This window comes from Bombus pascuorum, chromosome 15 (genome assembly GCF_905332965.1).
Source record: "Bombus pascuorum chromosome 15, iyBomPasc1.1, whole genome shotgun sequence".
Taxonomy (NCBI): Eukaryota; Metazoa; Arthropoda; class Insecta; order Hymenoptera; family Apidae; genus Bombus; species Bombus pascuorum.
In genome coordinates this window covers 314,187-330,575 of record NC_083502.1, presented here as the reverse complement: position 1 = coordinate 330,575, position 16,389 = coordinate 314,187, and the positions used below count along the sequence as shown (strand labels likewise).

General features: G+C 38.5%; 1 protein-coding gene across 5 annotated transcripts in view; it reads right to left on the bottom strand.

Annotated features, from left to right (window-relative positions):
* Positions 1–16,389, bottom strand: part of LOC132914595 (uncharacterized) — a 56,587-nt gene that overhangs the window by 29,168 nt on the left and 11,030 nt on the right. Inside the window, exon 1 of one of the 5 annotated variants that reach the window (XM_060973822.1) lies at positions 5,087–5,250. The exons of the other annotated variants lie outside the window; for them this stretch is intronic. Coding sequence (XP_060829805.1) covers positions 5,087–5,109 — 23 coding nt within the window. The 5' untranslated portion in view covers positions 5,110–5,250. Of the gene's footprint in view, positions 1–5,086; positions 5,251–16,389 lie in introns of those variants that run through there. 5 annotated transcript variants of the gene reach the window in all.

The window sequence follows — 16,389 nt, the reverse complement described above, 5'->3', positions numbered from 1 at the left end:
ATAAAGTGTTATATCTTATTGGTGAAAAAAAATAAAATAGAAATAAATATAGCATGTGGGTGGCTACCCCCAGCGGGGTGCCAGCTTCGTTTTTTCTAGGTTATATCTTTTATGTCGCATTTCTTATACAAAATTATTAATCTATTCACGTCGAGGAGCTATTATTATTGTTAATTCGCTGGATACTTCAACTTTTATTTTAATTAGTGCGTTAAAAATTACATAACCTCATTGAAGAAAACGTATGTCATCTTCGTACGACCGCAAAAGAACTGATTACCTCAGATTATGTCTCCCTCGAAACCATTAAAACGCTGTCTGAACATTTTTTTTTTCATATAGCAATAACTGTGCCAGTAATTCGTCTTTTTTAAGTTGGAATCAGATAGCCGTTACAGAAAAACATGGAACACGTCCAGCGATGCGAATATGTCGCTCGTTTCAGTTTTTTTTGTCATAGTATCATAGTGCTTGATCGCAGTTACAGAGAAACTTCTTCCATCATACCGTTGCCAAGTATAAATGCACTCAACAAATTTTCAAAATTTATCTTCTCATAAGCGAACGAACAAATTTCACTGCATTTACTATTCATATTTTCTTCCTATCTGTTTACGTAGAATCAGTCTATTCCAGCCGAATGTATCGCGATTGCTGGGTACACGTTGTACGAAAACATGTAATCCGATACTTAACCTCACTGACCGCTAGCGGTTCAACAGCATACGCACGTCCAACCGGCAACTCAGGCGCAGATTCTGCCTGGCGCTGGCTTTGTTTCCGTTTAGACTCTCCAATATCATTCTTTTCGTTCATCGCGAACGATAAGTTTCTCAAATTGATACAAAACTGTGAGAGCTTCCAAAGCAACGCAACTGACGCAACTGAGCATGGTACCTTAGTACTAAATAAAAAATTACTGTTCAAACAACGAGAAAGATTGTTGGTGAGAAAAACCGACTAATAGGCTATCGATCGGTAAGTGTCGACGACAAAAAGTCGATTAATAGGCTACCGATCGGTAAGCGTCGGCGACAAAAAGCCGATTAATAGGCTACCGATCGGTAAGCGTCGGCGACAAAAAGTCGATTAATAGGCTACCGATCGGTAAGCGTCGGCGACAAAAAGCCGATTAATAAGCTACCGGTCGGTAATGTGTTAACGCCGTTGCTACTGCTGGCTCGATTATACGCCACGCTGTCTATTAATTTTCATAACTAAACGTTTAATTAAATCGTGTCGAATTGCGACTGAAAGACACAAGAGAGGACAGGAAGGGTTAGCGACGATGACGGAGAGGTAGCCGGTAACGGCGACTGGTAGGAGTGATAGTAATGGCAGAGAACGTAACGGCGACGTCAACGTCGACGTCGAGGTTGAGGTTGAGGAGGTCGGGGCGTTGAGCTTCGAGAAGGGAAGGAAAAGAGCGAAGCCGACTAAAAGGGAGCGAGACTTGCCGCCAGCAGTGATGGGATTAAGTTCAATATGTACTTATTCTTTTAAGCTTTTCATCCTACGTATCTATTATGCTATGTATTTTGAAGTGCATCTCCATTATTAACACTATTAGCTTATGTCAGTACTTGACACTTAAAGCGGATTTGGACAATGTACATAAATTTTAAAAACAAACTTTATCAAAGACAGCTCCATTGAAATCCTGTACAATCTTCCTCTTTGTAATTTTCCAATTAATTTATTACTTCTACGAGGACTAAGCGAATATGCATATATCTTTGAGCGGTAGTGTGTAACTGTAACATAAGTTCATAGTAACTGCATTGCTGCAAAGAAGACAGTAATTTTATCTTATTTATATACGTGGTACTTTCGGCCATACGCGCGCTTAGCTTTATGGTTCGGCTCAGGTAGCCAGTCTGCACGAAATAATCGATCAGACTCGCATTTCTTAGTCTTCCTAGCGATGCACTGTACTTGAGCCCATCGCTAGTTGCCAGGAGCATGAAGGGCGGTAAGAGCGGCGGCAAGTGGGGTGGAAAGGGAAGAACGCGTAGAGGTCAGGGAGAGCAAAGAGGAGTGGTAGGTGGTGAGTGGCGAGGAGAATGAGCGAGAGGAATAGCGAGAGTAGCAAGGGATGGTTGGCGAGGAAAGTTACAAGGCGGTACCTTGCGATAAACCTCGCCGCGCGTACTAACGCAATGCGGTGGTTTTTGGTTGGTCGAGTGGTAATCGCAATTGTTAATTACCGCGGAAACCTGACCTTTGACAAACTTTGTCGTCGAAATGAGCGAAGAAGAAGAAAGACGCGCTTACTATTCTAACTAACCATCGATTCCCTTTCCTCTTTTGTACTCCTTAAGGTGCGCACGTCGCAAGTAAGTACATTCGAATGGTTTGCAAGCATTTCGGAAAACAGTCGGTACAGCTTGAAAATATTAACAATTTTCTGACCACTAATGGTACAACAGCACACGCACGTCCGACCGGCAGCTCAGGCGCAGATTTTCCCTGGCGCCGACTCTGTCTCGGTTTAGACTTTGCAATACCATTCTTTTCGTTCATCGCGAACGGCAAGTTTCTCAAATTGGTATAAAACTGTGCGAGCTTACAAAGCAACTGAGCAAGGCACCCTAGTACTAAATAACAAATTGCTGCTCAAATAATGAGAAAGATTGTTGGCGACAAAAATGTTGAACCTTATTTTGAAAAATATCGCGCGTTGTTGCATCAAGGCATTTCTCTGTGACGCTGCTTTCTATAACGTTAAGCCATGTATCAGGCAAGCGATGAATTCCATCAGCGAAAGATACTGGCTGATTGTCCTTAAACAAGATGCAACTGTCAGGGCATTGACAAAGAAGAACGTTCTGTGAAATTACCGCGTGACAAAGTTAGGACACACGCGTGCTTCTGCGACAAAAGACATCACGAGTCTTGACTTGGATGTCTCACAGCTTATTCGCTAGACGTTACTTCTTTGGATTGCTATGGGTTTCAGATCGATGCAACATGCCTTATCCGATGCTCATTTGCAATTAGTAAATGAGACAGAAACACAACCTGACGACTGCAGCTTGCCTGATAGATGGCTTAAAGTTATAGAACGCAACGAGAAATGCGATTGAACAATACGCTATATATATATATATATATATATATTTTTTTTTTTTTTAAATAAACTTCGAGTTTTACAGAAAATCAATGTCATGTTGATTTAATTTGTAAATTATTTGTTATTCGCCTCATTAATATTTTTGAAATGCTTGATACGATGATAGAAACATATATTTTGATGTGCAATTGATATATAGCGTGTCTAACTTAAAAACTACTATTCTATAAAAAAAAAAGAAATATAATACATAGTAATTTATGTTTCTCATTCGTGACGGTCTACGTCCGCAATTTTGCAGGAGAAAGAAAAATTGAACAAACTGCTTGGTAAAAACAAGTGCTTGGTAATGTGCAACAGTTATCGCAGATAGAAAAAGCGTCTCATAATTGCAACGTAACAACCACGTACGTCCCTTCATACCTTTTCTTCTCTGTCTCTATACTTTCCATTCTCTGTTCGTTCGCTCGTTATAAGCGCGCCAAGATCTATCCAACGATCGAATCGAAAACCTGTGCCAGGGTTTGCGCGAATAAAGGAAGAGAAATTCCGTAGATACGACAGAAAAATAGCTGAATAAACAAGAGGGTGGGCGAATTCGAGAAAGGCCGTTTTTCGAGAGTCTGTCCAAAGCAAAATCTTTTAATGGCGGAACAAAGACCAGAAATCCATTCCTCTTTTCTTTTTTCGTCTCGTTCCCCTCTTCGCTCTCCTCTCTCGTTCTCCTTGTTCCGCTTTTCAACGTTACGGCACGGAATACAGCGGCTCGTCGTCGGACTCGTTAACGTTTGATTCATAATTCAAGATCGTAATTGTTCAAGAGCTGCCGGAATAAAAATCGCAAGTTATTCTCTCTCTTTTTTCTCCCTTTTCTCTCTTCGCAGGATCGTTTCGATGAACAACGCCCCGACGTACAACTTTACAGACTCGAATCGTTCCCTTTTTTTTGCCAACGAATTACAACTCTAACATGGAATTTCATGTAAGCGCCAGGTGACAATACACCATGGAAATACGCTCCTCTTTTCTCTCCTTTCCTATAAGCGATTTTCAAGCGTTCGATATACTGTGTGGCTCGTAAATAACGACGCGTTCTAGCTGATTATACAGGATGTCCCACATAACGTGGTCAGTGGCCAACCAACTAGAGGATGATCATACGTTTAAAAATAAGTCGAAAATGGATGGATTTTGAAAATGCTGCAAGTTCATTTTCCTTTGTTTCGTAACGTAAATTCTGGTAACGTCTACCTAGCTTATTCGCGGCTCTATGTCCTCAAATGTATGTAAATTCAAATTCAAATTGTCTCTCATTTTTGGAAATGATGTAGACTAACATTGAAATAAGCGGTCCAAATATAGAACTCTATATCTTTATTTCTATCCTGAAAGCTCTATTTCCAGGAAAGATAGTTTATCATACGCTTGATGAAACACGAAGTTCTACATTCTCGAAGATCGAACCTTAAACCATTCACTGCCAACTACGAGATACTCGATGATTGCGATGCCAGGGCAGGGATTTAATTCAGTGACGTCAGCTACGTATTGTTTTTTTTTTTCATTATAAATTAGTGCAAATGCCATTTTATTACTGTGTCTGTAACTAATAAAATTTGCCTGGCAGTGAATGGGTTAAACGATCAAATCTTATTCCACATTTTGGATCATTTTGAATTTTGTATTAATAAACCAAGTTCGAGTATTCTTCACACGTTTATTGTTTTTCGATTTTTTTAAATTATACTTTTGCGCGTAGAATAATCCCCTAACCCGTTGACCAAACTATGCCGGACACGCTGCATATGTATTTGCAATCGGTCACGAAAGTCTGTACGTTTTTAAAAGTTTTAAAAAGAATTCAACGATCTTCGCAACGAATCTGTTACAATTCTTCGGCTTATTTTACTTCGTTCTTTACACTGTACATTGAAACTTCGTTTACCCTATCACTATCAGTTGTTCGATTGCCACCATGACAGGTTTACGGCTTGTGTTTCTGTGTTTTATTACCTTCCGCAACAGCAGATTTTCATCGATCGCTTTTACTTCTGCCGCAGAGAGTTTCGAATATCGTCGTAAAATAATCTCGTCGACTTTCTACGATATCGAAGAACGCCAAGCCGGTTTAGACACACGATATACGCTTCCTTTCTTTCTGCAGAGCCATGGCAGAACTACACTACCGCGTATAAGTATTTGGACACTCGAAATCATTACAAACATACAGAATATCGCAATTTTTTCCCCGCGGAACTTTACTAGTATGTTCTATAAGTAAACATAGGAAAAACCACCTATATACCGCACAGGAATAGAATGTCGGTTCACATTCTAATTCTAATTATTACGAACATCTACGGACAATAGAATCTATCGCACGACTAATTTGCTGTTCATGTTCCTTAATTGGAACAGGTACGTCGCGAAACGTTTGTACCAACTCCTGACGTATATTAATTTGTGTTTAATAATATAATAAACTTCTTCTTTCGTAAGTAAATATTCATTGGCATAATATCTGATGATGTCAGTGGCTAAGAAATTAATCCTCGTTGAAGGTCGTTTAATCATTGCCCGACTGGTTGACCAAATTAACGTCCTCTTTGGGTGAACCTTAGAATTTATGTAAACATATGGAATAATAGAGCAAAACACCAGTAGTTATTACATCGTATCGTATTTTTGTTACAACTTTTTAAAAAAAGCACTTAAGAGCCTGTGTTCGTATCACATTTTTCATAGTTGGTGAAGTTCAGCAGGAAACACTGGGACACCCTGTATAAGATCTTCAATATAATTTCCGTCTCTGGTCGTGTTTCAAGTAACCGCGTAAACAGTAAGTAGATTGGGAAAACAATGTTTGATATTAACACTTTGACTGCCACGCCGAAATCACATGTTTCGCTGAGTATTTTTATCGAAGCATACGATGGCAAAATAATAACAAATTGATGTAAGCAACATTCTTCCCCAATGGACCGTTTATCTTATTGGTGGTCACGGGTGACCATTTTGGTGCCTTGGTAGCAGTTGATAATGACATATTACAACAAGGCTTCGTTTATTTCAACAAACCATTCCCATTCGTTAATTCGTTCTGAGCAAAACGTTCAGAATATATTGTTGAAACGTGTAGATTATTAGTAAACAGTATTATGATTATTACGTGGAGAACAGAGCCGTTTTTCATTTCAAGACCTTATTGTACCCGATTTGTCTGGTTATCGAGCTGTAGATAACATAGAGAAGGGCACACTTGGTTGATTTCAATGACCTTCGAACATGTTAGAAAGCAATAAATATTTTGTTGAACAATATTTTCTCTAAACGTGTTACCGCCGCTCGGCTTTAGTTCTCGGGACATTCGTAAAACTGGTTTTCCTACTTTTTCGTTTCGTTCGGTTTGCGTTAGGTTTGAAATTATTTCCGTCAATGAAGTGGAACGACACGAATGGAACAATTACAATTACCGAAGAGAACCTTGCAAATTTTAGATTGTAATATTATCGTGATTTATTTCAACTAGAACATTTGAAACATCATTTAATTTTAATATGCCATTGGTAAAATTGCAAATAAATAGTTAACGTTTCACTCGATATGCAAAACATCTGCTAATGCAGAAGAGGACATTACAAGCATCGTTTATAATCATTTATCTAGTCATCGAACCATTAATTCATATATTCTTAGTAATAATCACAGTGTTATTAATAAAAATCAACTCTGTTTTGCGGCCAAGTTTCAGGACAAAAATACAACACAAACAAGAATACACAAAAGCCCCGCTCCCCTGCGACTTAAATCCAAAAAACAAAAATAAACACAAAAACCGAAAAACCACGACACATAATATAGCATGGCTACGTCGTACCGACGCGTATCGGTACTTTTGCCTAACACACTATACTCAAATTCATTGTTTATTGTGAATCTCAAAAATGTATAAAAAAAGACAAATCTTGGCAAAATAAACGATTTAAAAAAAAAAATCAACTGAAATTCCCATATACACGTACACGTTTGAAATTTGTATTTAGCTTAATTCGTATGAGATAAAAATAAAACATAACCGTATGCGTTGATTCCAACTTTTTGCACATCACTTCATATGTGCTTGTATTAGAGCGTATGTATACCAGAGAAAAAGCTACGTCAAACTACCTAAACAACTTTCACGGATAACCGTTGCTCTGGTGGTAATTGCGACCATGATTAACCGTTCCGCAATCTCGTTCCAGATTAATATTTCACTCAAACGTACCTATTATTTGTATGCAAGATAAATTGTTTTCCGTATTACAGCTGTCTATGTTCTTATTAAATGAACATACTGCGGATCCAGAATTAATACGTGACGTGTTCTAGTAGGAAAATTAAAGTTGCGAAAAAATCCATTTTCACCTTTTCACCTTCATCTTTTATAAACAAAAGTACGATGATAGCAAGCCCAATTTTCTAAAATACTTAACACTTTACCGACCGCTAGATATTGAACAGCATACGCACGTCCGACCGGCAGCTTAGGCGCAGATTCTCCGTGGCGCCGGCTCTGTTTCGGTTTAGACCCTTCAATACCATTCTTTTCGTTCATTGCGAACTATAAGTTTCTCAAATTGGTATAAAACTGTGCGAGCTTCCAAAGCAACGCAACTGACGCAACTGAGCATGGTACCTTGGTACTAAATAGCAAATTACTGCTCGAATAATGAAAAAGATTGTCGGCGACAAAAAGACGATTAATAGGCTATCAATCGGTAAGCGTCAGCAATAAAAGCCGATTAATAGGCTATCGATCGGTAAGCGTCGGCGACAAAAAGCCGATTAATAGGCTATCGGTCGGTAAACGTTGGCGACGAAAAACTGATTAATAGGCTATCGGTCGGTAAAGTGTCGAAATCTTCATGTACGATAATGAATATTCATAATGAAAGTAGGCAATGACGTGTTACGTTAATGCAAATTACGATACACCTTTAATCGGCTGTATGCGCCAGCTTCGTTGCTGAAAAATACCGTAGATACTGTGATGAAGCTCAAATGAAATACGTAACACAGCTGTAAAGAAAACGGATAAGCGCGTTATGGGGTGCGTAACTTTAAACACGTTTATCTGGAAAAGTCGTTTACGCGCGTTAATCTCTTTTTACCAGAGCACGTCGCATATGAAGATCACAGGAGGGAAGCATAACGAGTACATTTTTATTGATTTAAAACTCGCTCTACAATTCGTTCTAATCAAGACTCTTCCACAAAAGGTGGAAACCAATTCAATGATTCGATTGGAACTCGTTCGCCAATTAGCAATGGTACTAGACGGTGCTAGAGCAAATTTTCTCTAATCAGCTTTCTAACGATCAAATTGTTTTCGCAAACATTTCGCGAAATTAGTGAAAAGTCGAATGAGATATTCGGTAAACGAGTCGCTTCTCTTTATCCTCGCCCACTGCACCTCTTTCCCGAACGATTGTCAGAAATTTCATGGAAAAAGCAGCTCGATCTACGAATGGAGCTCGTTGCTGGATTACCCTCCAATTAGAATTGTTTACGCAGCCAGTTAGGTGGCAATCGTCCCTGTTCCCATCGAAACGACATTCAACTTCGCCGATGTAAATTCAGCCTGGCGCGTGTCCCCGTGTCATTAACCTTTCTCACGAATCAATGTTCCTGCTGCATCGTTTAATCGTGCTTGCCTCCATTCCGTTTATTCGAGTGGATGCAACCGAAGGAAAATTATTTTACCTTTTCCGCTTGTTGCTACGCGTGCGGCTCGAATGGCTTGTGGAAATTGCACGAGGCAAGGCGAAACGAGAAACTAAAACGAACAGAAGACGCACACAGAGAAATATGACTGTCACCGACCACAGTTTCTGCTTGCAAAACGTCTTTCATCATCTTCTTCCTCCGCTTATCGCTTCCAGAAAGGATAAAGGATATTGTTTTTATCGTGCACGGAGGTGTTCAGCAAAGTATCGAAACCTTTGGAAGAGAATTTTTTTATGAATATATCAGGTGCATTAAACGAGACGTTTCTCTTTTATTTCCGCTCAGTGTAACTTTGTCTTGTCAAGACAGTTCCCGTTTTGACTTCTGTATTTACGTATGCGATACTTGACATAGTTGCGACAACCGCTTAATCTGATCAAAGGACGCTAGTTCGCATGTGCTCGCAAGCTTTCGCCAGACACTCTGTACATTTACAATAATTTGAAAGCGTTCTAATGCTATAATTATGAACAGGAAGAGACGACGAAGAGAAAGAAGGAGCAAGCGGAGAGGAAACGGAGAATCGCTTGTTTCGCTGCGTGTTGTTTTATTTAGGTAATTCAGCGAATCGATGAGTATCGAGCGGCGCGCAGCCGTTTTCGAATATGGGTCAGTGGTCGATACGCGTGTCCTGCGTCGCGCACCTATCTACGCAGTATGGACGTCCATAGAGTACGTACGTATGTACTATATATATAGGAGCGTTCAAAAGTATTTGGACATTTTGGTCAATTTTTCAGCAACCATACCATAACGACGAATTAACGCGTTATTAGATTTCTACTTCTAAATTTACTTACTATTGAATTCTACTATACATTCTGTCGTAAATGAGCAATCGTCCGCGTATTTTTGAATCACAGTGTACCTACGCACGTACGTATGTGGATACATGTGTACTTACGATACGGATGATTACTTGATAAGCACGTATCTTGTTACCTAACCGTCCTAACGACACGCGTGACAAAGCTAAATATATGTACAGATACATGTAATCAAAACACGTAGAATCAGCCTGATGTATCCTTTTATTCCTGCGTCGAAGATTAGCTTATATACAGTGGCTCACGAAAGTATTCGAACGCTTTCATATGCAAACTTGAATGGCCGAAATAATGTACATTAAAGTAATTTGCTTAGACAAGCAGATGTGAATAGGAAGATGGAAGTCTTAAGATTATATCAGTAAAATTTGAGAAGGATTTAAGTGACTGACAAAAGTATTTGAACGCTACATATATTATTAAATTATTTAATATTAATATTTTGTTGGACCACCTTTAGCGGCAATAGTGTGTCTCAATCGACGTTCCATACTGTAAACCAATGATTTTGTAAAACTACACTCAACGGAGTTCCATATTTCTATAATTTTATCTTTCAATACTTGCTTTGAAATCGTCTGAAATTTATTTCATCTTTTTCCGATTTCAGCCCATAAATTTTCGATCGGATTTATTTCTGGACTTTCCTGTGGAGTAATTAATATGTGTGGTGTGTTATATACGATCCATTCTTTGACAATTCTAGTAGTATGCTGAGGATCATTATCTTGTTGAAAGTTGAAATCTTACGATAATCCTAATTTACGGCCACTTTCTTTAAGGTTATTTTTTAAAATATTTAAATACTTATATTTGTCAAGTGTTCCAGCAATAAATATTTCCCTTGCCACTGGCAGTCATGCACCCGCACACCATGACCGATCCGCCTCCGTGTTTCACTGTTTGATGTAAATGTCGAATTGCCAATTCCGTATTTGGTTTTCTCCACATATAATTTTGACCATCCGAGCCAAAAATGTTAAACTTTGACTCGTCCGAAAAGATGACTTTGTCCCAAAAAGAATTTTCTTTATCAATATAGGTTTTTACAAAAGTCAATCTTTTTTTTGATTTACCGCATTAATATATGGCTTCTTTCGCGGTACTCTGCCATGAAAATCATTGTTTCGTAGGATTCGTCGACGTAATTCCGGGTGAACTTCTTTATGAACCATATCAGCTACCATACTTGCGAGTTGAGCGGATGTAGTAGCATTTTTTTTTAATTCGCCAATGATAACTTTCTCCTCTCTTCCAGTCAATTTCTTTGGTCGACTTGGTCGAGCTTTGTTTCGAAGTGTTCCCTCATTTTTTGACTTTTTTATCATATAATGTATCCTGCACTTACTTCTGTTCGCAATTCCAGCAATCTCGTTATATGATTGGCTATCCTCATGTAATGGGAATATTATTCCTCTTTCACACTTTTCTTTCAGACTTTTTGGTATTCATTTTAAATACTATTGTGCACGCTTTTACGTTACTGTTGCTGAAACCATATCCTAACATCAAGTGAACGTACCAATATTTTCATTTAGCAATGATGTTTACATTCGGTGCGAAGGAAGATGAGAAGCTACCAACAGTGTTACAGCGCTCGAATACTTTTGCGAGACACTTATCATGAATGTTTCTAATAAATGTATCATAACTCCTGTCTATGTTATGCAATCGTTTTCAAATTTTACTCGTGTAATCTTCAGACTTTCCCGTCGCTATACACACCAAATTGTTTGAACAAATTGGTTTAGTACACCTCATTTTATTAATTGAAGTTTGTAAGTGTAAGCGTTCGAATACTTTTGAGAGCTACTGTGCATGTAGTCAAAACACGTTAGCATCAGCCTGCATCAAAGATTAGCATATATACTAATATATAATATAATATATAATAATAGCAATATACGTATATTGGCTGACGAAAACATTTAGATATTTACCATAGAAGATCTTTATATTCCTATGTATATATTAGATAAATCGTACGATTTGGAAAATTCATTAGTTTCGTAACGAGGCACGACGACCGTGATTCTCTTATGTCTGAACCCATCTGAAGGTATAGAAGAAACATACCAACCGTTAAAATGACAAAATGTTAGTCACACACATTTAATCATGGATCCTATAACTTCGCGATCTTTACCTTGCGAACAACTATCAACCCATAGAACAACTCCTACATTATACAATTACCAAGCTAGCAAGCCATAATTCCATTTTAAGGGCTTATCATTATTTTGGAGAAACCACTTCCAAACCATTTTGACGTTAGTCGTGTTGGTTATCACTATCGAATAAACTCGCTAAGTTAAATAAGTTAGAAAACAAGAGAAATAACAAACCAAATATACTCGACAGAAACGAAGCTTACTTTTTAAAATTAAAATCTTCGAACTAAAGCAAAGCTCAATTTCAGATAATGGAGGGTTGGTAATTTTCTGCACAACCTGGCCAAGTTATTTCAAGCGTATTATACGTTGTAAGTGTTAAATATGGACTCGCTGAAACTGAATATTTAAGTTTAATAATACAGGATACTATTATGATCGCTGCGAAATACATACTTGTACTAAATATATTGTAACTTCTATACGTATACATATTCACATATGTTTCAAACTTTACCAATATAATCATGATAGTCGAGTCCCATAACAGTACTCGTGAAATTTCAAACGTATCAAATTTCAAAACACAGATAATATAGTTATACAATGCGTCTGCACATACAGCTGTTCCAGTACTTTCGTCAGCCTGTGTACGACTACAAATGCTGCCACTACAAAAACATCGAATCTAGGGGAAACTGAACTTCTCATTTATCAAGGTGAACTCGATACACAGAGTTTTGTCACCAATACCGACGCGAGTTTAATCTACTCGACGGAAAACTAATAGAGTAGGACGATAGTGCGAATCGGGTTCATCGACCTAAATCGCCATATCGATCGATTAAAAGGATGCGCGATGGATGTGCGGTTCTTCGCGAGTATAGAAGCATGGGTGGGGTATGGGTGTGTCGGTCATACTTCGGTTTATTATTAATCGTTAGACCGTTATGTGCGTCGGTTACTTGCTATTACCAGCACATTTGATTTACTGTATTGTCTCGAGGACTAGATAGTCAGAGTTTGTAATCGCAATTGTATATAACGGGTATCCGAAAAGTGTTATAGGAAAATATAGAATAACGTATCTTTTGCTTTGAAGCCTTGCGTTCGAGTAAATTCAGTTTAAACAAATAATTTTTTAATAACATTCGTTCTATTTTCTGAACGAAAACCGGAAACGAAACCTCCAAGGGGAAATATTTATTTCACATTCTCCACTTATTTTTGCATCTAGAAAACTCCCTGTTGACTATCTACTCGTATCCAGTTCACACTAACACACTTGGCAAATTTTCAAATTGAACTTTTTCAAAAATTGTAATCTGTATTTTCGATCCACCCCTACCTCTTTTAAAACGAAATAGCTCCATTGTCGAACTACAATTGTTAGAACACTCTGTATACTAAAATTTTTCTTCCATCTACTTTCTCACGCGGAGTCAATTTCACAATTGTACCATGATTACTGGGACACCCGGTACAAACGCGGTAGGGTGGAACAAAGCACCACATAAATCGTGTTGTACGATAGTTGCCCGTGGCTCGATGGTGAAACGTTCTTTTGCGTAGTTTTTGATGAGGAATAAAGTAGTTGACCTGCTAAATATTGGGTTGGCAACTAAGTGCAATCCGCAATCATCCGCAATCATTTAATTGCCAACCCCATATATGTATGCAGGATCGAGATCGATATTTCTCGGGTGAAATAACTTTCAATTAATTCGTCGGATGTAATAAGATCGTAAGCAGCCCTTCCGGCAACCAAGCAAACTACGTTAACGCGTCGGCTAATGACTTAATCGCATTCAGACCTAACTGGTGAAACTCTCCATCGGATTATCCTGTGGTTCGTCTCGAAGATTACCTGTTCCTTATACCTTTTTTGTCATGGAATATGTTAAATCGCCGAACATTCAATCATATTTCATGCTATTCGTATAATCTTATTCTGATCTTTAGTCTAACGTACATGCTTTCCCAAAATAATAAACACACGATAAAGTGAAATTCCTTCCTAAAGATAAAGCTAAATAATCACGTGGAATTTCATGAAATATTCGAATATTAATTCGGGTTGCTGTATATAATATTGTAAATTGTAGATTGATCGTAGATTACAGAGATGTGACGTCGAAACGTATAGAACCGTTCTTATGTTGATGCTATTAATTGCAAAGACGAAACGTCGCGGGTTCGCTAGTCCTGAGAGAGCCGCCGTCTATGCCTATAATTACCGTATACGGTGGTGAGAAGGATATACGAGTTCCGAGGATGGACGTAACATTAACTGTGAAGCTTTCCAAGATAATGCAATTGCTGGTGTCTGACAGGATTTTCAGTGCTGTCAATTATCGAAAAGTGACATCGGCTCTACCTAACGTAAGTACATATACACGTACACTTGGAAAGGTCGTTGCACGCTCTGTACATGCTGCCTATTTCCTACGGATTCAGTTAATAAAACCTGCGAGATAAGTGGTTTCGATTTAAAAATAACATTCAATACGCAATATAATGTGATGTATTAAGGAATTCGAGATCTTTCACTGAACCGAGATATTATATCTTGCAGTCTGTATTCTTAAACGATTCGATTCGAGAGTGCAATTATCCACCGTTACCTATTATGATATAAGAACAAGGCAAATGATATCAATACCGAAGGATCGTTTTTTTTTTTTTTTTTTTTTTCTTTTCAAGAATACATTCGTTCCAGTCGGTAAATAGAATTTCCCCGTTCGGTTTCGAATCAAAGACTACTCTTTTTTTTTAACCTCTAGCATCTTCTTCGCTCGTTTTCTCATCTTCTCCTCTGCCTGCGCCCTTCCTTCCTTCTTGTTGTTTATCTATTTATTCACCGAGCTAGAGAATACCTTTCGCGGATCGATAAATGGCAGAGCCGATTTGCAATACCGACTTGCAACGGTAACTGACCGACTATGAAAGGAGCCTAACGAGCGGATACGTATCCATCTCGGTCATAGATGCTACGCAATATCAGTACGTAGAACGCGACTAGAAAAGTTATTCACCCCGAATCGATCCGGCCGATTGTCGAGCCGATGAAAGCTGCCCTATAAGTAGTTAATTGGTCTGCTGCCGATACAGCTACTCTCCTTCACTCTGTTCCTCGTATTCGCTTGCTATTCTCCATCCCGTTTTTATTCTCATTTTCGCTTCTTTTCCGCAACCAGCACCAGCAGCAATAACTGATAATTAATCCGCGCGGTGGCGCCGTCTATCAATAGAATTGCGAAAAGACAAACACACCCTCCACTCTTCCGCCACGTTATTCTCCTTCTTCTCTTCTAGGTTAAAACCTTTTCCCCTCGAAATACGCTGTAATCTAACATTCCGTGAAACTAACGAGATTCTCCTCTCCTTTCTTTTCTCTACTTTCTTTTCTTACGTTAAATTTCTTTTCCCTGAAAAATGCAAAAATGCAAAAAATTACGATGTAATCTGTTCAGAGATTAACAAGCAGTTCTTTCCTACGTATGTATGATTTGCGTGAATGGGATCGCTTATTATTATTATTTCCTGTTTCGCCTTTTATTCTCCTTATACGTGTCACTGGAAGTGAAATCTTGGCAGTTCCTTTCTTTTTAGTTTAGTTCACGCAGAAGCATCGCGTTCCTCGATGATAATTATCGCCATCTTATACATTCGAAAACATAGATAAATAGAATCAAAGTAGGGATCTGTTTTGCCCATGGAGAAGTTAATTATAGTGAATTATTTGCTTTGTATATCTTCTGGGATATATTCCTGCATCTTTACATTTCCTGCGTTTGATTGCATAAACATGCACGGTCTAGCGATAATAGAGGCTAGATCGAATAAGCAGGATGAAAAACGAAATTTCGTTATTTTTGTTTCTTAGAAAATCAATAACGTGACAAGTTGCCAATTAATCGCAAGGCAAAATAACGCTTACGACGTAAATTTCCCTAGGCGCACTTCTCGATTATTCATAATTAGAATCACGACGGAGCATCCAATCGAGACAGTCTCTGATAAAAGATGCTCGAGCTGGAAGTCTGACAAGGCTGAAACCTTCTGCCTTGTTCATCGAGTCTGAAAGGTAGAGTGGCCGAGAGTACCGAGTATACATATCGATTTCGCAGTTGAAAGAACTCGCCTATTACTGCTCGTGCCGCTTTGCCATCCAGATTTCTTTCCGCGTTTCGAATCGATCGAAGGCCAATGTCGATGTCAAACCGATACTTTGACTCCTTTCGTCTTTTTCTTCCACTCTTTTTCTTCGACTCGATTGACAACGTGAAACGACAGAGAGCAACTTCAGTAACTGGAATCTCACGGGAAAAGCTAAAATGTGACTGCATCCTCGAACTTCTCGAGTAAGAAATTTAACGAACAAAAACCACTTAAAAAACTTTGTACGACGATTAATAGTTTAAAATTTGTCCTACACGTGCCTCGTTTAAAATCATCGATTTTTTAAGGTATCTGCGCCGTGATGAATTCTGGCAAAAGTAAAACATTCTCAGATTCTCTAAGATTCTCCCTCCGGAAAGAAATTTCTTGACTGTCTGTACTTTCTACGGGCTAGTGGGCAAACAATTTGGAAATACAAAGAATGACA